Source organism: Carassius carassius, chromosome 5 (genome assembly GCF_963082965.1).
Source record: "Carassius carassius chromosome 5, fCarCar2.1, whole genome shotgun sequence".
NCBI classification, from domain to species: Eukaryota; Metazoa; Chordata; class Actinopteri; order Cypriniformes; family Cyprinidae; genus Carassius; species Carassius carassius.
In genome coordinates this window covers 40337088-40360254 of record NC_081759.1, presented here as the reverse complement: position 1 = coordinate 40360254, position 23167 = coordinate 40337088, and the positions used below count along the sequence as shown (strand labels likewise).

Genomic DNA, 23167 nt, shown 5'->3' with positions numbered 1-23167 from the left:
ACAACGCCCCTTAGCTGTTATATATTCACTGTAAACCACGGCTTCTTGGGGCTTATTGCTTTATTTTCTCACCCAACTTTTGAACAGTAGTGCAGCTTCTAGCTTCTTGTGAAAAAGTAGCTACACTACTATGAAAATAGCTGAAAGATTGTCACGCTTCTGAAAAAAAAATTCACGTTTGTATAGTTGCTGCTTTTGGTTACTGTAGATAATTTTGTTCAAGCGTAGCTCCCTGCTGAAAAAAACAGCATATGCCGGTTAGGTTTTGATGCTGGCATACTGGTTTATGCTGGTCCTTTGCTTTTGTCCTTTGATGGTTTACGCTGGTCCTTTGCTGGTTTACGCTGGTCCTTTTGCTGGTTTATGCTAGTTTTTTTGCTGGTTTATGCTGGTCCTTTGCTGGTTTACGCTGTTCCTTTGTTGGTTTACGCTGGTCTTTTTGCTGGTTTATGCTGGTCCTTTGCTGGTTTACGCTGGTCCTTTTGCTGGTTTATGCTAGTTTTTTTGCTGGTTTATGCTGGTCCTTTGCTGGTTTACGCTGTTCCTTTGTTGGTTTACGCTGGTCTTTTTGCTGGTTTATGCTGGTCCTTTGCTGGTTTACGCTGTTCCTTTGCTGGTTTACGCTGGTCCTTTGCTTTTGTCCTTTGCTGGTTTACGCTGGTCCTTTGCTTTTGTCCTTTGCTGGATTATGCTGGTCCTTTGCTGGTTTATGCTGGTCCTTTGCTGGTTTACGCTGTTCCTTTGTTGGTTTACGCTGGTCTTTTTGCTGGTTTACGCTGTTCCTTTGTTGGTTTACGCTGGTCTTTTTGCTGGTTTACGCTGGTCCTTTGCTGGTTTACGCTGTTCCTTTGCTGGTTTACTCTGGTCCTTTGCTTTTGTCTTTTGCTGGATTATGCTAGTCCTTTGCTGGTTTATGCTGGTCATTTGCTGGTTTACGCTGTTCCTTTGTTGGTTTACGCTGGTCTTTTTGCTGGTTTACGCTGGTCCTTTGCTGTTTTACGCTGTTCCTTTGCTGGTTTACGCTGGTCCTTTGCTTTTGTCCTTTGCTGGTTTACGCTGGTCCTTTGCTTTTGTCCTTTGCTGGTTTATGCTGGTCCTTTGCTGGTTTACCCTGGTTCTTTGCTGGTTTTTGCTGGTCCTTTTGCTGGTTTACGCTGGACTTTTTGCTGGTTTACGCTGGTCCTTTGCTTTTGTCCTTTGTTGGTTTACGCTGGTCCTTTGCTTTTGTCCTTTGTAGGTTTACGCTGGTCCTTTGCTGGTTTACCCTGGTTCTTTGCTGGTCCTTTTGCTGGTTTACGCTGGTCTTTTTGCTGGTTTACGCTGGTCCTTTGCTGGTTTACGCTGGTCTTTTTGCTGGTTTACGCTGGTCTTTTTGCTGGTTTACGCTGGTCCTTTGCTGGTTTACGCTGGTCTTTTTGCTGGTTTACGCTGGTCTTTTTGCTGGTTTACGCTGGTCCTTTGCTGGTTTACGCTGGTCTTTTTGCTGGTTTACGCTGGTCCTTTGCTGGTTTACGCTGGTCTTTTTGCTGGTTTACGCTGGTCCTTTGCTGGTTTACGCTGGTCTTTTTGCTGGTTTACGCTGGTCTTTTTACTGGTTTACGCTGGTCCTTTGCTGGTTTGCGCTGGTCTTTTTGCTGGTTTACGCTGGTCCTTTGCTGGTTTACGCTGGTCCTTTTTCTGGCCCTTCTATGTCTGCTTTAAGACCCCTTTAAGCTCTCTGGGGTGTACTTTAAACCCTGATGCACAAACCCCAGAAAGCCATCAAATAGGGTATTGATTACATGCTCACAACCAGACGATGCAGTGATTGGTTGAGTACTTTGTGAACCGAACATTGAACTTAAAGAGCCCACGCAATCAGAAACAACAATAATTGAGAAAAGCCGTTCTTCTAGTCTTTTATGAGTCACAATGCAACATCTCGAGCTCGACCCTGAGGCGACAGCTATCTGATTTCAGCATTGTAAGGAGGAATCAAAAGGGCATGCCACGGTCTTTTCTTCTCCTATCAAAAACACTTTCCAGCTTCTCTTCTTCTCTCTTTACAACAACCAAGTGTATTGAGTGAAGCGTCTTTTCATGTGCTTTCTTTTTTTGTGTCCGGAGAAACTTAACCTCAGGTTGGAGTCAGCTAAACATCTCCCATTTTCCCTCATTTTTTTGTCTTTTCTGTTGAGGAGAATGAGATCTGGCTTGCTAACAAACCAGAGTATGTATTTCGCCCGTCAAGATCGAGAACCCCCTCCGGCCTGATGGAATTTTCAATATGACTCAGTCAAATATAATGGCTACTTTGCATAGCTTTTTTGAATAATGTATTCTCCTGTTCAGGAAAGACACCTGTTTGGAGTTGAAGTCTTCAGGGCAATTGAGGTTCAATGGAGGAGATTAGATTATAAGAGAAATCTGTCTCATTGGCAGACACATATAAACATACTCATACATCGTGCCAGGTTTCTATATGGCTTTATTTGATCCAGGCTGCCTCTGGGATCATACGGCGAGCACTTAATGGAACAGTTCACCCCAAAAATGAACATTTTCTCATTGTTTACTCACCCTCATAACTTTCTATTTTCTAAGGAACGCAAACGTTTTGGACACTTTTTAATGAAAGTGAATGAGTGAGAACTGTGGCCTGCCAAGCTCTAAAGTTGTATATTGTATATAAAATGTATATTTAAATAAAATGGTCCATACAACTCATATACTACATTACAAATCTTCTGAAGCCATATATCAGCTTTGTGTGAGGAACAGGCTAAATTTAAATTAAGCGCTGACAGCTTTTCTTGGCACGTTCTCAAAACTGCGAACAAACTGAAACAACTCATCTGAAATAAATCTCTTCAGTAAATCAGCACACAAATCTCAATGATTCGTTCGTGAACTTTTTCATGAAAAAATTTAACTCAAACCTGTCTTGGCAACCATTAGCAGCTCACTGGACAGGAAGACTATGAAAATATCAATTTGATCATCACACAGAACTATTGTCTGTGCACAAGTCATATGGATTACATATAATTACACGGTGGTTCTGAGTCCTTTTTGAAAGCTTGAAAAATATAGTCCCCATTCAATCAATCACTTCAGCTCAAAATTTCCCTTTTTGCATTCTGTGCCAGAATCATGCAGGTTTGGAATGACTAGTGTTGAGTAAATGGTGACTAATCCTTTAATTTATCTTCTAATTAATCACCTTTCTTCCCTCAAGGGTGAGAGAAAAGCAATGCAAGTGTGCAGTTCCAAGACCAGATATAATAGGTGGCTTTGATCACCAAACGCAGGCCTATTTGCAAGACTTTAGAACTGTTCAACCATCACCAATGAGATATCTTTTTGTGATTACTCTTCTACTGTCAAAAAGGTCATATCATGTAAATACAAAATTGTATATTTTTATACTGTGTAAAAAGTCAGAGAAAGGCTAAGACCACATTGAAAATCTGGTTCTCAACATCTAAAACCTGGAACAAAGTAAATATAAAGTTAAAATATAAAATAAATATATAAAGTAAATATTTGTATCAAATTAAAGGGGTCCTATTATGCTTTTTCAGTTTAAAAAAAAAGTCCCTTTTTAAGAATTGGGCTACAGCGTTGTTTTCTGGAGTTTTGTGATGTCACAAAGTGGATCATTAGACCATATCATTAAAATAAATCGCACCTACAGAAATTTGAATGGTTGTGGAGGTGGTGAGGGGTTGAGTGCATCACACAACACGAAGACAAAGAAGTGCTGCTGTAGCCTCAGGTTTTCATAAGATATTACACATGCACCTTACTAATTAAGCATGTAAATATGTATGTTACAACTATAAAAAATGTTTTTCTAAATTGCTGACAGTACAATACTAGACAATGATGTAATCTGCAGAATATACACTTAATAAATAAATAAATTCAACTGTATTTCACTGCACTTTTCTCAACAGTTTCACTGCAATTCATGTTAGGATGTTAGAATTAAATAACAATAAACATAATGCATAATACGGCATATGGAACTTGTTTCTTTGGCAAGGGGCGGGGCATTACTGAAACACTGTCTAAGCTATTCGACAATCACAATGCACTGGGACAGCTAGCCAATCACAACACATTTAATTTTTCGGAAGGCGGGCCTTCGTCAAACCCAGAATTAATTGAGCTGTAATTGAGAAACGAATTGTAATAATGTATTTTATGTGAAAAATGGTGTGTTTTTCAAACCACTCAGAATGAGGCCATGTTCTAGTACACCCCCAAAACAAAATCAAGTCTTTGAAAAAAAAAAAAATGGTTTTCATGTCATTCCAAACTTGTGCAACTTTCTACCTCTGCAGAACACAAAAGAAGATATTTTAAAGAATATTGGGAAGCAAAGAGTTTTGATAACCATTGACTTCCATTGTATGTGCAAAAACACAATTAATGTCTCAAAAATATTTTCTTTTTATGTTCCACAGAGGAAAGAAAATTCCAAACATTTCCATTTTTGGGTGAATTATCCCTTTAGTATGCAGTTAGGCTATATTTTCTTATTGTCTACAATTTTAATTCCCAAAATAATTTAATAAAAAAAAAAAAAACACCTGAGACAAAGCTCTGAAATAACTGAGGTCTTCTAAGTAACTTCTGAGAAACACAGATTTCTTCAGTGTATAGATGAAATCATCCGGGATCCAAAAGTACAGGCATAAAAGCTGACACTGGCATGCATTGCAGTAAGAGAGAAATATGTGTACTTAAGGTTACAAATTTTCTGTGCAGTTTTTCACAAACAAAATATAAAGCTTTTCACAGTGACCACAGATATCATTGCGACACTAAATCTGATGTGTAAGAACAATGTGTTGAGCCGTTAGCATTTATTGCAACACTCTCTCGCTCCTTTTTCAGCATTATGGCCATCTGAATTGAGAGAAAACCAGCTGTTCTTGTCTGGCCTGCGTTCAAACGCTTCTCTTTAATAACTGCTTTCCTTGCACCATAATCAATAACATTTATGATAAACTTTACAATTCTGGCACAGAGCTATTCATAAAAAAACTGGGATTCTTTAACAACAAAAGCGTGTAAAATCTATAGTAGGGTAAGACTAAAAAAATTGCTTTTTGCTGAACGCCGACCTCAGCCACACTATTAGCCCGCTGCAGCTAACTAGCATCCAAAGCAAATATGAGCAAGGGAAATTTGCCTAATATACTCAGAGCCAAGCTCGGTCAACATGGCAAACATATGCTGCAGCAGCAGTGAGACTCATGTACACGTGCTGAGATCTACTACTAAATCGAATAAAAATAATAAATCAGGTATGATACACAATGATATACTTTTTAACGTAGCTAAAAAAGTTATTTTACATCTCAATAAGCGGACTGCAGGAGTTGTTAGGACAAACCTATTCCATGCACAGTCCTAATTTGAAATGCTCATCCAACAATTTTGAGTTTATTGTATCTATATCACACACAAACACTCTCGATTCAACCATGACAATTCAAGCCCACCTCGCTGAACTGACATCTGAAAGTGGACAACAACCACTCAATTTCACAGACAAGTAAACAGCAGTGGAAACAGAATTGCTTGACGGTTGCTTGCACTTTCGCTTAAGCTAAAGTTTGACAGCTTGAGGATGGAAAATGAAACATTAAAGTTTCTCTTGGAAGCAACATACAAAGCTGCAACACACACAAATCTGCACCAAATTCTCAAGACTTTTAATGAATACTTCAATAATGTTGACCAGGACCTCAGTATCCCAAGGTACACAGAACTATTCAACAAATTCAAAAAATGAATGGCCAAAATGTAAAATATCCTTACAAAGAGTACTGTGATGGATCCATAACACTTTCTCTATCTTTATCTATCTATCACAGTTTTTACACGGTTTTTCAAGGTACTTCAAAGAATACCATAGTAAAACAATGGCACAGGTCAAAAAAGTCTAAGCATTAACAGAAAATTACTCACTGAGGAAATCAGTACCATTCTGAATGGTTCACTAACCAAGTGGAACTGATTCTAAATGCTAGTTTGATTACATTTTTGTGAATCATTTTGACCGATTCATATGAGTCATTCAATTGCGAATCAAACTTCATGACTCTGTGTTTTCTGCTGCATTTGGGAAACACTGGTGTCACATTATGTGTAACAAAACAATATACAGATGCCTGCCGTGTTTTCTGACTAGATTCAAATTATTGTTGCATTGAATACACAGCATTTGCAAAACAAAACCTTCTGCTTCTATTAAAGGGATTTACTTAAAACCTCAATTAAGCATTGCTTTTAGTGTACTATTAAAGGTTAAGTGAGATTTATGCTTGCTCTATCTGAAAAAGGCTGTGGATAACAGGTCTGAGAGGAAGCTGAGTTGTAGACCTTTGCCTCATTCATGATTAACAGGACGCTACCTCTGAACCCCATCTCTCAATGTTTTCACAGCTCACAATAAAGATGAAATGTGAGGGATATTGGGACTTGGCACCTCCATTACTCTCTCGCTCTCTGGCTCTCCCAACATGCCAAGACTGCAGTTCCTCCTTTCAAATCAAATGGTGTGTAGACAAGAAAACAAAGAGACGCAAACAGTTTATGACATCATTAAAGAAACACACACTTGCAGCTTTCCAGAAGCATTTCTCTCTTACTCGAAACCGAGACCTACACAAACAACACTTGTCATGTTTTTAAAAACATACACCTGTCTCCTTTTCCCTGATGCTTAAAAACTACTATCCTTTTGATCAGGAGTGAACTTCATACCATATTTACAGCGAGAGAGATAGATCTGTTCTAAAATCTGTTATGATACAGGAAGACATTCCTATATACACACCCAGCAGACATAAGATCATGCAACCGTGTGCCTAAAATCAACAACGGTGTTCCTGACGGTGATCTCGCTCTCTTCACTTAATCTCTGTCTGCCGCTCCGAATCCGACTTTCACTTCCCATATCATACAGTCTGCTGGACCTAAACGCACACACATATAGAGTCACCGCAGCACCCCTCCTCATGGCTGGACAGAAACAGACAGGCCGCTTTAAAGGGACTGTCACGTACTCACCCTTCCTTCTAATGGAGAACAAAAAATATATAGAGAAGGTGAAAAGGCAAGAGTGACATTTCTCCAGCCTGGCCAAACCTGCTATGTTGAACTTTTTATCGGGTTTCATAAATTGTGTTGAGCACTTACTCTGGACTCAAGGTTGGGGGACTAACTCAAAACAGATAAAACCAGCAAATAAAGCTCTGTTAAGTGTGTTGGATGACAGACAAAAGATTGGATGGATGGATGGATGGATGGAAAGAAAAAAAGAGATGGATGGATGGGTGGAAATAAAAAGATGGATGATAGACAGAAAGGATGGATGGATGGATGGATGGATGGATGAAATGAAATGAAATTAGACAGACAGACAGACAGACAGACAGACAGACAGACAGACAGACAGACAGATAGATAGATAGATAGATAGATAGATAGATAGATAGATAGATAGATAGATAGATAGATAGATAGATAGATAGATAGATAGATAGATAAAAAATAAAAACCGTATAGGATTCAAGAAATGAAGAAGTGTAAACAATGGCATGATTTTCTTCTTTGGGTGAACTGTGTCTTGAATCATTTAAGAGTTCAGCAGTAGTGTGCTCTATAAATGTCATCTCCACTCTCTACTCTGTGCTCTCTACATCGTCAGTCCGAGGAGTAACAGAACAGCTGAAGAAACTGTGAGAAACTCTAAACTCCAGCAGATTTAGAAAACACTGCTACTCAGCCAGGAAAAGGGGATTTTTTTAAATGAAACTTGACAAACTTTATAAACAGTGTAAAGATGGAATATTGTGTTACAACACGTGTGCATGAACCAAAAGCTCCAGCATACTGTAATCTATCTGTGATTAGAATACCAGTTTGAATATTCCAGCAAAAGGCCTATGACAGTAATGTTTTATTTCTTGCATTGTGGGTTAGCTCGTGCATCTACAATAAACATGAAGCTGAGGAGAGAAAGAGGCTATCGGTCATCTGCGCTGTCGCTCTGCTGCTTTTTTCCCGGGACAGAGGGATTTGGGGCGACTTTGCAAAAGTAAACTCTTCGAGCCCTGCTGAGTCCACATAATGACAGACACAAATACATAAACCTACGCTCATGGACCACAGTCAAACACTTCAGAGTGATGTTCTCGACAACATGAAACAAATTCAGAATAATTTAGTATGGTGGTTTAAAGACTAAATCTGTTTTTAGGATGCTTTTACAGTAGATATAAATATAGTTCTCGGTCGGCAAAGACAAAGAGACCTTCGGATGAATAAAACATCTGTAATGTTGAGGATGTGAATGTTTTAGACACTCTTAAAACACATCGCCAAAAAAAACACACAATGTCTCTTACAATGTCCCTCTTGGTTATTTTCGCTTATTTAAAGGAACAGTCCCATTCTGCAGATTCTTTTAATGACTTGTACAAATACATGTTCCAAATTAACAAGTTTTTTTCCTCCCCATCATTATTTCTGGTCCTTCAATTCTTAAAAGATTCCCTCTTTTTATCTTAGTGTGGGAAGAACATTCTAAAGAACTGTTTTTCTTCTATAAACAGCCTTCTGCGGTATGAAAAGTTTCCATGGATTCAAAAAATAACCTTTATTTTAGGAGTGTACTAATGTCAATTTGTATTCTTTGAGAATCCTGGAGTGACATGCATTTTTTGCTATGCTAAACTTCTGCAAATTCATATTCATTATGCAAAATTCTACATAACACTATGTTTTTGCTATCCTTCCATCCTGACAGTTTTTGCCTGACCTGCAGAAGTTGTGTGGTCCCAGGCCTCCTTCTCCGTTGGGGTATTTGATGGTGTTGTATGGATGCTGGAAAGTCTCATTCCAGAAAAGGCATGGTCTTCCTCCTTCCAGGCTTGTCTGGTTCTGTCGACCTCTGTAGTCCTCTCCATTTGCTGTATAACACTCTGAGAGACACCAAAGAAAATATCCTTTTAATCCAAATGTTCAGATGTAAATGCAGCACGTTTCATCCAGAAAACTGTAGGTAGCTAGTACAAACAGAAATTTTCAGAAAACGTCCTACAGAATTTGATAGAGATCAATTTATTATGATTTTATAGAAACGATGTACAGTATGTTGGCAGACATTGCGGTTATGGTAATTTAGAGTTTGACACTCAAATTGTCATAGTTAGATGTTATTGCATCTGTTAGCATGCAAGTCTGCCTGTCCCAGCAAGGAATAAATCATTTACGATTCAGGTTAGTTATTTTGAAATTATTAAAAATTTGTGTTGTATGACCTGACTGCAAACTAATTCCATAAGCATGCAACAGTCAAGTGAAAAGACGGTCGTATCACTTACCCTTCTCTAAACCCCTAGCAAAAAGCTACAAAAAATGGATAACAAATTCTGGAAGGCAAACCATATGGACCCTTTTCTCAACCAAAAACAAGAGACCCAGGACTTATGCACAGTCAAAATAAACAAGAGGGTAACTATTCCATCAAAGGGTATCTGCTGCTGTTTCTAAGCTCTAGACTTCAAAGCATCTCATTTTCGACTGAGTTCTGGTTTGAATGATGGAAGCTGGTATGTGGTATGGGATGCATCTCAAAATATCCAATAACATCTCCAAAAGCCAACAAAATTCAAATGTGCAAAAAATAGCATCTCATTTAATTAATTATTTAATTATTTAATTAATTAATAATAAGTAACCTAGATTTTCCATTCACATTGCCATGATGTTCTGAGTGATTGCTTACTAAGTCAATTCAAAATTAGGAGCTCAAATTCTGGTCCCCAGATATTAATTCTACACTTGAAAAATCAAGGTCGGTTTCAAAAAAAAAATTTTTCTTGGTATGAACAACATTTAAAGAATATTTAAATGTTGTAGAAAGAACATTCAGAACAATGGAATTCTGAAAATGGAATTCTGAAAAAACAACATTCTGAAAATGTTGTAGAAAGAACATTCTGAACAATGAAAACGTTCCATAGGTTTAAGATTTTTTATTTTTTTCTGAAATGACAATAAAGAACCTTTGTATTTAAGGTGACATTTTCACTAATCTTATACACACATACTAATAAACGTATTATAGTATTGCCGATATTTCCAGCGTTTTGGAGCACAGAGAAGATTCAGAGCAGAGTTGTCTAGATGTACCACTGATGTGGGCTGAGACCTCCCTTCAGGGGATGAGTATAGGGCAGAAACCACACAGCTTCCCTAAACAAATTTCCTGAATGTCATTAATCAAAGGCAGTTAACATACCTCATGCAGGACTGACTCAAATGAGAGCTCACCGATAATCATTTCGCTTTGTGCGAGGCTTGCTTGCCTCAAAAAGGGCAAATGCTTTCCGGTGGCTGACTCTGGAAAAGGCACATTCGTGCAAAATGATGTAGGATGCAGCTACATATGTGGTTGGACATTTGCGCTGTTGCACACACAACCCAAACAGTTGTATGCAATCAGAAAATACAGCCCTAAAAGCCGCAGAACACTTGGACGGCGTCCAGGCAGCACTGTGGAGGACATGCTCGCTGGAATCAAGAAGAAAGAAAGAAAACCAGGCCTCATTAAAACGTGAACTCACGGGCTTTGCTTTTTGGGTGTCATGTAGATTTTAATTCAAGTCATGCAGGTGGCAAGACTCAGAAACAACCCCTGCAGGGACATTGATACTGTTGGGTTTCTGGAATTACGATGACCATGTTTTTGTCTCAATATTAATATGTGGTTTGCTCAACTTGTATGAACTGATTCATGCACAACTTATTATTTTGGGATATATTTATTAATTTATTTGACCAATAAAAAAAGTAAAAACATATTGTGATAATTTGATAATTTTGTTACTTTTGATCAGTTTTTTGTTTCCTTGTTGAATAAAAATATTCATATATTTTTATGGCTTTTCAAAACAAAAACAAAAAAAATTTGCTGAAAAATTAAAGCATTTAAAATGTTTATACATTAAATAAGCATGCAGTAATGCCTTTCTGGCAAATGACTGAATATTCAATCAAGTTAAATATATACTTTTTACATAATTTGTTTGTATGTTGGTTGGGAAAACATGTGCTGTCAGGATATTACTTAAGAAAGTCTTAGAGGTAGAATAAATGATGGGACAATATGACAGTGAGTAAATCCTTTATGACAACTTTATGGCAGCATTAATCCCGACACACTTGCAGTGACAGACTTAGGCAGCAGATTGACATTCATAAAGGATGGCAATAAATAATGTGCAAGCGGATGGTGTTGTCATTTCCGTCAAGGGTCGGCCGACGCTTCTGCTGTGGCGTGAAGCTCTGGGAGTTTACTGTGCACTGGAGAGCCACACATCTCCCAGAGCAATCACAATTTCCTCTTTGTAATCTTGGAAAGAGTTACTGCCAGCCGAACCATGCATTACTAATGGGATGGATGTCCTTCATACCCACTCTATGTGCAACACAGGACTCATTATTACTATTTATGCTCACCTGCAGAAGGCAAAAGTCACCTGAAGAGCAACTTTGTAACAAATAACCCTCTGCTGCTTCATGTCGCAGATGCATTGGGTCACAAGCCAGCAGACATCTTGCTGCTGTGGCTAACCTCGGCAGAAAAGGTTTCCAGACGGGATGGCTGAAATAAGAAGGACCCGAGGATGGGTAGCAATTAGCAGCAGCTTAACTTGATGTGGTTACGTTGCGGCAGTGAGATGATTTGTAGGTTCTTGTAGGTTCCTGAGGACGAGCTTTCCCCCCTCATCTAGCCGTAATAACATTACCTCCACTCCGTCATCAAGTTTCCCCCGTAATGCCATGTGATGCTTTTGTTGTGGTTGGATCACAGGCCTTGATGGGAAACAGAGTCTCGGTCGCATAAAAGAGCAAATGGAAAAAGAAAACTATAAAATGCAAGTAAATCAACAGAAAAAGAAGCTCAAGAGAACGAATAGAAGTGGATTATGCACTAGTATGAGTTAGTTGCTTTGTTATTATATGTGAAAGCTGCTAATTGCTTCCTTATTGAGTTTTCAGATGTGCTCATCAGAGAATAGAAAACAGTACACGTTTATAAAAAAAAAAGGCAGAAATAAATTAGATTACATTTGTTGTGTCTGTGACAGCCGAAGGCACCAGGATTCACCGGGGACACTATTCTCAATTAAATGCAGCAGAACAGCTGGAGGAGAATAAAAATGTCAATTCTTTGTCATTAAAGCGACAGTTCTCCCCGAAAACTGTCATTTACTCACCCTCGTGTCATTTCACACTTTCTTTAATTTGTGGAACAAGTGTAGTTGAATACATTAAATCAGTGGCTCTGAATAAGATCCATTGGAGAACTTCTAAGGGAGCCTCCAGATGATTTAAAATAGTAAATAAGCATTCAAATAAGCCAAAATCTTTCTCAAGAACTGTGTTTGAAAAAACCTGTATATATGAGGAAGCCTATTTTTATAAGTCTGATTTCTAGACCTATTGGAATCCTTATAAATAATAGAAAAGTGATGGGCCTCGGCCTAAATGCTCTCTTCTATTCTTTAAAACTGAATGCAACAAGACAATTTCCCAATGGTTCTAAAAATGGTAAAATAACAGCACAGCAGTAACATATAGTAAAAGTGGTGTGCATGACTTTTTGGCTATATTCCAATTCTTCTGAAGCAATCAGTAAACACTCCAATTTAAGTCTACATTCACCACAAATCTTACTCCCACCAATTCAGATTTCTCACATTACACTACATAAAGTTGTCATTAGGGCGGTACCTTTTCAAAAGGCACACCATTGTACCTAAAGAGTCCATATTAATACCTAAAAGGTACAAAAGTGTTCCTTTTGAAAAGGTACCGCCTCTAGTGACAGCTTTTGTACCTTTTTACTGCGAGTGTATGATGATACACACACACACGAGAACCAATGGTGATTGACATCATTAACACTTTTTAAGGCAGCTTTGTTAACTATAACTTTTTTTATTGAAATAAAACCTAAATAACATAAATGTTAGATGAACATTAGATTCATTATGGCAACTAACGGAATGAAAAATGTGTTACTAAAATTAGTAAAATGTGAAATAAAAATAAAAAACTAATTTTAAGCAATATAAAAAAAAAACGAAAGCACATAACAAAATGACTGAAACTTTAAAATAAAAATAAGAGTAAATAAATGAATACATAGTATATAAATAACACTACCTAAAGGAAAAGAGCAGTCTTAGCAATCAAGTTCATTTGATATTATGTTCCACAGAGATTTTTGGATTACATGAGGTTGAGTAAAGGATTTTGGGGTGAACTAACTTAGTTTAGTTAAGTAAAGTAAAATGCATCTAAGACGTCTATGTCTTGATCCCTGTGATGCACTGGGAGGGAGGTGAGCTAATTCACCAGGACACTGTGCTTCCTCTGGGTTTCGTTCGGTGTCACACTGAATGGACTGAGGAGACAAAGGCAGAGGCTAAAACGATTTCTCACTCCAACTAGCTTTAGCCAGCCCTGAGCCCGGCTGAGAACGTAGCAGGCCTGTGACACAAGCAGAGAAAATGATTATGTATAAAAGTGACAGTGCCAAACCAATGAATAGTTTTGATATAATAAGTCTCAGCGTTCTGGTATACAGCCAAAGTAGACAGATGCAAACAAGGGCATTTTGCACTACACAAGGTTAAAAAAATAAAAATAGATGAATTAAAAAATACTATCTTCAAACGAAACATTATCATTCGTGGGCAATTTTGGGCATTTTGCTGATAAGTTCTCGGTCTGCCGTCAAAAGTGGGGCTTTTATTTTGACATGATTAAGAACCTAATTGATAAACATTTAATTCAACTTTGGTGAATCCATCTGTGAGACTTTCTAATTATGCACAACATTCATAAAAATGCCACAGTCTGTCCATCTTTATTTGGGAAAAATTCTATAAGAGTATTACAGAATCAAGAAGTTCCTATCAAAACAGCACAAATATATATATATATATATATTAATATATATATATATATATATATATATATATATATATATATATATATATATATATATATTAATATATATATATATTTTTTTTTTTTTATCAAGTTCAAACTCTTTGTTCAAGTTGATTGATTTAAAAAAAAATATTCATTTCTAATAATTTTAGTAAAATAAATGTAAGTGCATGCACAAAAAGTCATGCATGTGTTATGTATTATTTTTAAAATAAAATAAAGCAGTATATAGGTCTATATCAGCTGTACATTAGCTAACTGTCACCCTACTCTCTAAGTAAAATCCAAAACATTTTGTGCAGCATATCTTCACAGACCTAAATCAAAACCAGTACAGGACAACCGGTGAATGACTTTTACCTAGAGCTAATATCATCATAACTAAAATAAAGTAGCACCGTCCCAAATAGATCTCATTGACAAAACCCTAAACTTCAGCATGATATACTGTAAAATCAAGCAGGTTCAGAACTTAAACATTCACCTGAACCTTTTCTAACCTCTCCATTATTCAATCCTGTTCCCTTTAATGGTAAAAGTGAGCAGCGTGTGCTGCCATGTGCTGCTTCTGAAGAGTATAAATAGAATGAGAAACACCTTAAGGCAGACAACAATTTTAAGGCAATTTGGCTTGTTGCAACTTTCCCGGAAGGTGAGAATTCATTTAAAAAGTCTTTAGCAGAGATTGGAATGACGCATTATTGGTTTAAGGGGATAGTTCACAGAAAAAAATCAATTCCAAAACCTGTATAAAAAACATCTGAAATGTCGTTCTAGCCACTCTATTTCCAATGCGGACGATATGTTTAAACAGTGTAAACTGCATGAAAACAGTGACTAACAGAAAAAGGAAGTCATGCATGTCTGGAATCATTATGAGAGAGAGTAAAGGATTTCTATCAACCACCACAGGAGTTTCTCAGGGGGAAAAAATAAGCTGAATGGATGTATATGAGTTGGCTCTGGGTGGTGAATAATAAAGGTCTTGAATGAACAGTCACAGGGGTTTAGCTGCTGTGCCGGCCAACACACACATTTGCCTGACACTGTGAAATTGTTCTTTCATGCGTAGACATCCTCTCTTGCAGCGGGAATCCTCCAAAGCTACATCTGGGCCCTCAGAGTCCAGCTGGATGAAAACTGACACAATCCACAAGGCTTCGCCGCCATCTTTCATCTTCACAATCCATACAGAGAACAAAAGCTCAAGGGCTGCGACGTGAAAGTGGGACCACAAGAGGTTAAATAAATAGAAGTGAAATGGCAGACTAACTTAGCACACGCCACTGACACCACCTCAAACCAACCCTGACAGGAAAGTAAACAATGGGGGAATATCACAGATGAAAGCAAAGAAAAATATACTGTGGCTGTAACATGGTACAGTGATGGAGTCACATAATACCATGGTAATTTTAATGCAGTACTGTATAAACCATAGTCCATTTTCATATATTGTACTATGACACTTACAACGTACTGTAAATGTAAAAAAAAACCCATGGTATTACTGTGGAATCAAGTGGTATGACTGTTTTGAGGTTTTCGTTCGTAACTCGGGTGTTATTAATATGAAACAGCATTTATACCAATGAATAAAGATATTGAAGGTCCAAACAACAATAAAAAATATTCAAATCAAATGAGAGTACTTTTCATTTGTAAGCTATTTAAATCACTCAAGTAGCCAAAAAGCAGACATTACTATTCGTTTCTTTTTTTATATAAAAATATTTTTGCCAAAACATTTTTTTTTAGCAAAAATTACAATACTGTGACGTATACATCACAGTTTTTAAAAGTCAGTGGACAGTAAGAATTTTTTTTTATTTTTTAGAAATAACATATTTACTATTTTCAACACTGACGACAATAAGAAATGATTTTTTGAGCACGAAATCAAAATTTTAGAATAATTGTCAGCATGTAGCACTGAAGACTGGAGTAATGATGCTCAAAATTCAGTGCAATCACAGAATAGTATGGTATTATTCTGTAAAAGTTGTAACAAGGAAAGATTAGTTGATCGGTTGAGCTCTAAAAGCTTCAAATTGAGTTAGTCGGATGCATCTGAAATGATAAAGCACAAGTCTCAGCAATAAACGAAAGAGAAAGAAAGCTAAATAAACAAACAAAGAGTCGTGGGAAGTCGTGGCCTAATGGTTAGAGAGTCGGACTCCCAATCGAAAGGTTGTGAGTTCGAGTCCCGGGCCGGCAGGAATTGTGGGTGGGGGGAGTGCATGTACAGTTCTCTCTCCACCTTCAATACCACGACTTAGGTGCCCTTGAGCAAGGCATCGAACCCCCAACTGCTCCCCGGGCGCCGCAGCATAAATGGCTGCCCACTGCTCCGGGTGTGTGCTCACAGTGTGTGTGTGTGTTCACTGCTCTGTGTGTGTGCATTTCGGATGGGTTAAATGCAGAGCACAAATTCTGAGTATGGGTCACCATACTTGGCTGAATGTCACGTCACGTCACTTAAGGTTAGGTTTAGGTGTGGGGATATGGTCAAGACTATAAAAAGCCAGAGATCATTAGAAAAAGAAGGAAAGATCTTATTGCAGTCCCTCTCTCCTCAAGTGCCCCAAATTTCCTCACAAATTGAGTTGAGCTTGTGAGGTAACAGCCGGTTTAGTTTACATTTCCTTTCGTCATGGAGGGGGTCATGAAGCCAAGACTCGTAAAATTAACAGCAAAACAAAAAGATAGAGCCCATGCTAGGGTCATGTTCACTTTCCAAAACTGCTCAAGCCAGCCTTTGAAGTGCAACCCTAACTGCCAAATGAGCCTGCATATAAACACACAACCAGAATCTGAGACATGTGTGGGTTGTGTAAGCCTGTACTAATGTACACCGGAGAGCTAAAACATGCCGTCTAACTCGTCAGCTTTATCAAAGGTTGTAGATAGTTGCAACGTCCTGAACTGACTGAACTGTGTTGAGTCCTTTAGCTCAGTATCTGCACACATCAACATGAGCAGGACTTTCAAAGATGTGATAACAAACATGACTCTCTAACACTAAAGCGAGTGGCAGCATGTGGGTGTATTCTTATTGTAGAAAAGCATGCTTGAGTTAAACAACTCCTACGAAATCTAGCATACAGAGACCTCTGATACAGACAATGCAAAAGCATGCATGAATAAGCTTCTTCCCACAGCATTCCTCCCTTTTCAGCATCATCCTATGTCTATACCTCTTGTTCTCCCCATCCATTAACGGAAAGAGTGAAAGAAAGCTGTAGACTGCCGTCATATTGTAGGATTTGTCTGGGAGGACACTAGAGCTCATTGTTCCCACAGGATCTCATAATGCTTGTGTCATTTGCACCCTCTCTCTTACATCAAGAGCTCTCAATAGATATCCGCCCACAGATCCTTGATTATTTTAGGCACTATTACCCAAGAAACCAATTCGTTTGGAGTTCAAGGACACAATTCTGAAACTATGAATGCATTCTAAAAACACAGATTCACTTGAGAATGAAACAAGTGTGAATCGTTGAATCATTTACTCAATCGATTCAATTACACACGGTGTCCTCTGTGCCGATAATCGCATACCTGCAAACACTAAAAAAACATTCCTTTCATTAAAATTATCATTAAAAGGGCAGATTATCAATTAATAAAGATTCATTTGAATGCAGTTCCTTCCGTAATATTGTGTTATGGCCTCAGAAAGCTTTTACCACAATGCATGATTTGTCAGCTTTTCAGCATTGTGACATGCATCACTTAATTACCTCCATATGTATTGCTTTTTCAGATGTAGTAAACTTGCTCGGAAGCCCACCTGGTAAAGCACTGCACAGATGAGCTACGAGTTCAAAGCATGATAAAAGAGTTCAAAGACTTGTAAAAGCAAGCTAATATAGAATAGCTGCTTCAGAAAATGCATTTTATCCCAGGTTTGCATTACTTTCAGTTAAGTTTAGGTTAAGGTTTAATAAAGGTGGTACATTATTTTCTAAATCTCAACTGATGAGATATGTACAACAACCTAAATAAAACGGTCTTTATCTGTTTTGAATAAGACTGCGCTCACTGGACATTTCATTTTGTAATCTGCATGAACCAATTAATATAGTTTTGCAGGAATCTCATCACAAGCATGTTTTCCAGTGAGCTTGGGTTGATACTTGAAGTAATTCATTAAATTTGCATTACGTTTACATAGCATATCAGCATCGTATATTTCAAAAGATTAAAGACAATGGGATTTTTCATGACTTAAGTGTAAAACACAGGCTAAATCTCCAACTCTGCCCTTCTGTGCAGAATTACAACACCCACATGGCCCTTAAAACATTTAGAGCATGATTTACAGCGGGGTGAAGCATATGTTTAAGCTTTTAGCAAGAGAGAAAACAACTGTGCCGATCAATAATCAGTGCTGTCAGCTACAGTATAGATTCTGCTTAACTCTGAGACTCAATAATTGTAAAGATTATCAGCCAATGTTCTCAGGCAAAGCCAGTACAACCAAGACTGGGTTACTAGACCAAGGTTTTATGCATATTTCAAATCGGGATGGTTTCAAATAAGAATTGGTTAACTTTGAGAAATGAGACATGACTACAGTATGTTACCACATCTCTCCTCTGATGGGAGTGCAGCTGAATTAAGAATTAAATGAAACCAAAGCTGCCCAAAGCTGTATCAAAGTTTGGATCCACTTACTACTTGTGTTGTATTTTACTACACGTGCACACATGAACTCACACCTGTTTCGGATCGCCCTGTTTTTGCTCAGGTTTATTGGTATGGCAAGAATGTTAATTATATGTGGTTTTAGGCAGGCAGACATGTGTCGGGTGCATTGTAGGGCATGTGTGTGCAACGTTAGACCCTCTGATACTGAGAAACAGTGATTACAGGCCACACCACAGCACAGTTTCTGTCTAATGTTACTTTAGGCCAAACCCAAGCCAAATTGAAAACACAGAAATACTGCAGAACTGCACTGTTCTAAGCATTTCCATGTCTGTGTTTTTGGTAACTGTCTTCAAAGGACGTGTACATATAAATCAATGGTTAAATCAATCAAGGGTATATAAACAGACGTATACTTCATTCATCCCCTAAACGCCACACTTTTGAGCATTTGAGCTTGAGTCAAGTCTCGTGAATTACAGGCAACAGGCCACACCTGTCTATCTTTCTAAAGCCCTCACATGCATAAACCCTTACATCCAACTTTGATACAAACTGCTGCATTGAATGTTTTTTCCACTGTATTTTCATGCAACTCTATAAGATACATTAAAAAATTTACAGTAATAATACTACCTAAAAAGGTGAGAAAAGCACCAAAATTGTGCCATGTCAAAAAAGCATTTTAATAACATGGTTTATAAGTATTAGGAATATACAAAACTCATATGCTGACAAATGCTGAGTAGTTGGTGGGATGTCAGACACTAATTGGAAAGGAAGCACTCTTGCATTCAAGCTCAATGGAGCACAATATAATGGAAGTTAAAAAATGGTCTCAAAATGTGAGACTTAAGCCACAGTGAAGAATATTTGGGGTCCACAAGTTGATTGGTTACTAATAAGATGCTAAAATATTCTCTGAAAAGTTGTGCCCTTAAATTCATCCACTTTAAAGCATACAAAAAAAAAACTACCTAAAATAATTATGCCTCGTTGACCAGCCTGACCCAATTCTAATATTAACTTATGAAATTTGCACAAGCCTCTATTTATAGCAAAAATTGAACTCTATCCAGGATTCCATTCTTTAATCTTGGTAATTAGCCATAATTAACTCTAACAAAGAGTTTTTAAACATAAAAGAGATAAGTGCATGATGACAGCATCTGAGAATGGGGTTTTTGGGCACTGTGGTTTTCAATTGATGCAACATGTTTCTAAAAATGTTATATAATGTGGGGAAAAAGGGAGACAAAAAGGGTACATTATAACATTTGGAAGGATGAACCAAATGAAATATGCGCAAATTAATTTCTTCCTTGGTAGCACTGCCTGCAGTGAACCTAAAGCCAATGTCAAACCTATGGAGGGTTTTCTTTGCTCCACTGGAGCTCCAATTAAACATGAAACGAGAAGGTTTGAAGGGGAAATACTTTACTTCATTTTGTTCCATTTTAATTTTCTAACATGTCTGAAAATCACCTCCCAGCCACGTGTTTTCATTAAAACTAATTACACTGAATGTTGCGTGGGACTGATTCACTATGTAAAAATGAAGACGAGTGGTTACCACACACGGCAGGTACAGACATTGCCTAAAAAAGCCCAATAATCTCACGGCTTTTTGCTTTTCCCCTCAGGAGAGAATCAGTGCATGCATGCGTTTTGCACAAACACCCACCATCTGTGACCAATGTTTCAGGCAAGCCGTAAAGTAAGAGACTGCCTCTAAGAGCTGCTCTGAGAGCAATTATGAGGCTACAACTACTTAGCAGATGCTTTTATCGAAAAAGTTACAGACTTATCTAACTTTTTCAACTCATCTCAAGGTTGTCAGGGTGTTGCTTTGAGGTTGCTACAGGGTTTTAAGTGACTGAGTGGATTTTAATGGACTGCTGGGTGGTCAAGTCAAAAGAGTTCAACCCGCAAATTTCAGTGACATTCTGGTCTATAAATATCAATAATGGCTTGGGTACCTCTTTTAGTTTAAATAATAGGGATTCTCAACTGTAGGTGAAAATTATGAAACACAGTTATTTAAAAAAACTAAAAAACAATTGTGATACCACAAAATGATGGCAATAGTGATGCTCAACTATCAGTCACCAATAATAATAATTAACTATGGATTGGGCGAAGCAAGTTGGTAATAACTAAATCTTAAAATATATTTTACATTTTATATATTTTAGAATATTAGAATTATATAAGAATATTTAAATGCACCTTTCATAAATATTTAGATATTTATAATTTAATTAATAATATTAATTAATTATTTAATTAATCATTTATAGATATTTATTTGGAAATAATAAATTAAATTAAATTAAATTAAATTAAATTAAATTAAATTAAATTAAATTAAATTAAATTAAATTAAATTAAATTGCCTATTTACAATGTAATACAATACATGTAAAAACACGTAACATATAATGGAAAATACATATTAAAAAAAAACAATAGGATTTTCTCACAATTGAACACTTTTGAAAATTGGAAAGATTAACAACAAATAATAATTACCTTAATTAAAGAAAATAATTTGTCATAGATTTATCTGGCAAAAATGTTTGGGATCCCCAGCTATAAAACACTATATAACACTATCCTTCTTTACACAACATCTGATTTAACCTTTAAAATTCTTGCAGACAAGTCAGCATTGTTCACTTCACTTTACCATTTTTTCCTCTTCTTTCTATTTTGTTGGATATTGGTTTTTATTCTCATCAGGTCGGCTTTTTCTCAACAATCCCTCACTTAAGAAACATGTAATGAAATGTGCCTTTCACAATCTGAAACAAAACAAAAACTGCCACACAAGACAGAAAAACATCAACATCTTTCTTTCTCCAACTGATGACGGTAAAACCTGTTCCAGTTCAGCTGCTCAGATACAAGGAGAAAAAAAGAGCAGAGAAATAGATGGAATATTGAGAGAGAGATAGAGGGAAAGAGACAGAAGGCGTGAGAAAGAAAGTCCAAGGCATCCCTGTTGTCTTTTCTGAGAACGGGATCGCTTTCATGGATCTATTGAGGACTCAGAGATCCAGTTACATGGCACGAAGAGTGACCTGCTCGAATTGGACCTGAGGAAGTATTCTATGAGTCCACAGTTGAATAGGCCTCATTCATCTCTAATACAGAGAAAAGAGACTACGCCAGCTTTGAGCAAAGAGAACCAGCCACTGAACCTGGCTGATTCCAAATACTCACTAAAAAACAGTAAAAGAGACCAACAAGAGTTCAAATAAAGTCAGTGAAATTACCAAACGGAAGTATTAAAATGATAGTTCACCTAAATATAATTTACTTGAGTGTATCTGGAACTGTAGAGATGTGGAATAAGGACAACTTTCTTTGTTTTTGGACTGTTTTTTTTTTTGGGGGGGGGGGGGGGTCTGTCATCAGTCAACTCACCCTCAAAGATATTCTGAGGATTATACCATTTTTGTCTATACAATGAAAGTCAATAGGGTCCAAAAACAATTTTATTTAATTATTTCTTTATTATTATCTTTTTACTAAACTGAGGGGGAAAACACTGTCAACTTTTAAAAATAGATTATTTTGTGTTCCATAGAAGAAAGAAAATCATAAATAAATGATGACAAATTCTTAAGATTTTACTGTTTTTTTGTCTAATGAAAGTGGCCCTCATTCATTTTCATCTATCTATCTATCTATCTATCCATCCATCAACAGTATATATATATATATATATATATATATATATATATATATATATAAAATTGTCATTGTAAACCATTTTTGAGAATTTTACTGTTTTTGTCTACACAATGAAAGTCGGTGGGGCCAAAACAAAAGTGGCCCTCGTTTATTTTTATTATATTGAGGAAAAATAAATAAATAAATAAAAATTTGAAATACTTTCTTTTGTGTTCCACAGAAGAATAAAAATCATACAGTGAAAATCGTACAATTGTCATTGTAACAATGACCATTTTTGAGAATTTTACTGTTTTCGTCTACGCATATAATGAAAGTCAGTGGTGCCTAAACAAAAGTAGACCTCATTCATTTCCATTACACTGAGAAAAAAAAACTGAAACATTTTGGGTGAATAAGTCATGACAAAATTTGTATTTCTGGGTAAACCGTGCCTTTAAATCATAAAGGTCATGACTCTGACTAAATGAAACACGGTTGAACGTTTCCAAGATGAATAAAATAGCTTAAATCTCATTTAATTGCAAGTTAGCCTGAACTGCAAAACACAAAGTTATTTCATCCCCACCACAAGTATCTGACCCTCCACAACGCTCTTCCTGTTGTTCCATGTCACAGTTTCCCGCGAAAAGAAAAGGCAAGGTGACAATTTGCTTCTTTGCCACAAAAGTCTTTCTGGGCTCTCGAGCAAGTGAATTTCGTGGAAGGCCAGTTTTATTTTTTGCCTTTTAGTTCTTCCTTCAGAGCTCTCTGGCCAGTGGAGGAAAACCAAAGTCAACGT

At 37.0% G+C, this 23167-nt stretch overlaps 1 protein-coding gene across 2 annotated transcripts in view; it reads right to left on the bottom strand.

The window, feature by feature from the left end:
* LOC132141612 (kremen protein 1-like) overlaps window positions 1-23167 on the bottom strand; it is a 63026-nt gene that overhangs the window by 24746 nt on the left and 15113 nt on the right. For both annotated transcript variants that reach the window (XM_059551295.1, XM_059551294.1), the window contains exon 2: window positions 8822-8984. In XM_059551295.1, the coding sequence (XP_059407278.1) occupies window positions 8822-8984 (163 nt within the window). The remainder of the gene's footprint in view (window positions 1-8821; window positions 8985-23167) is intronic.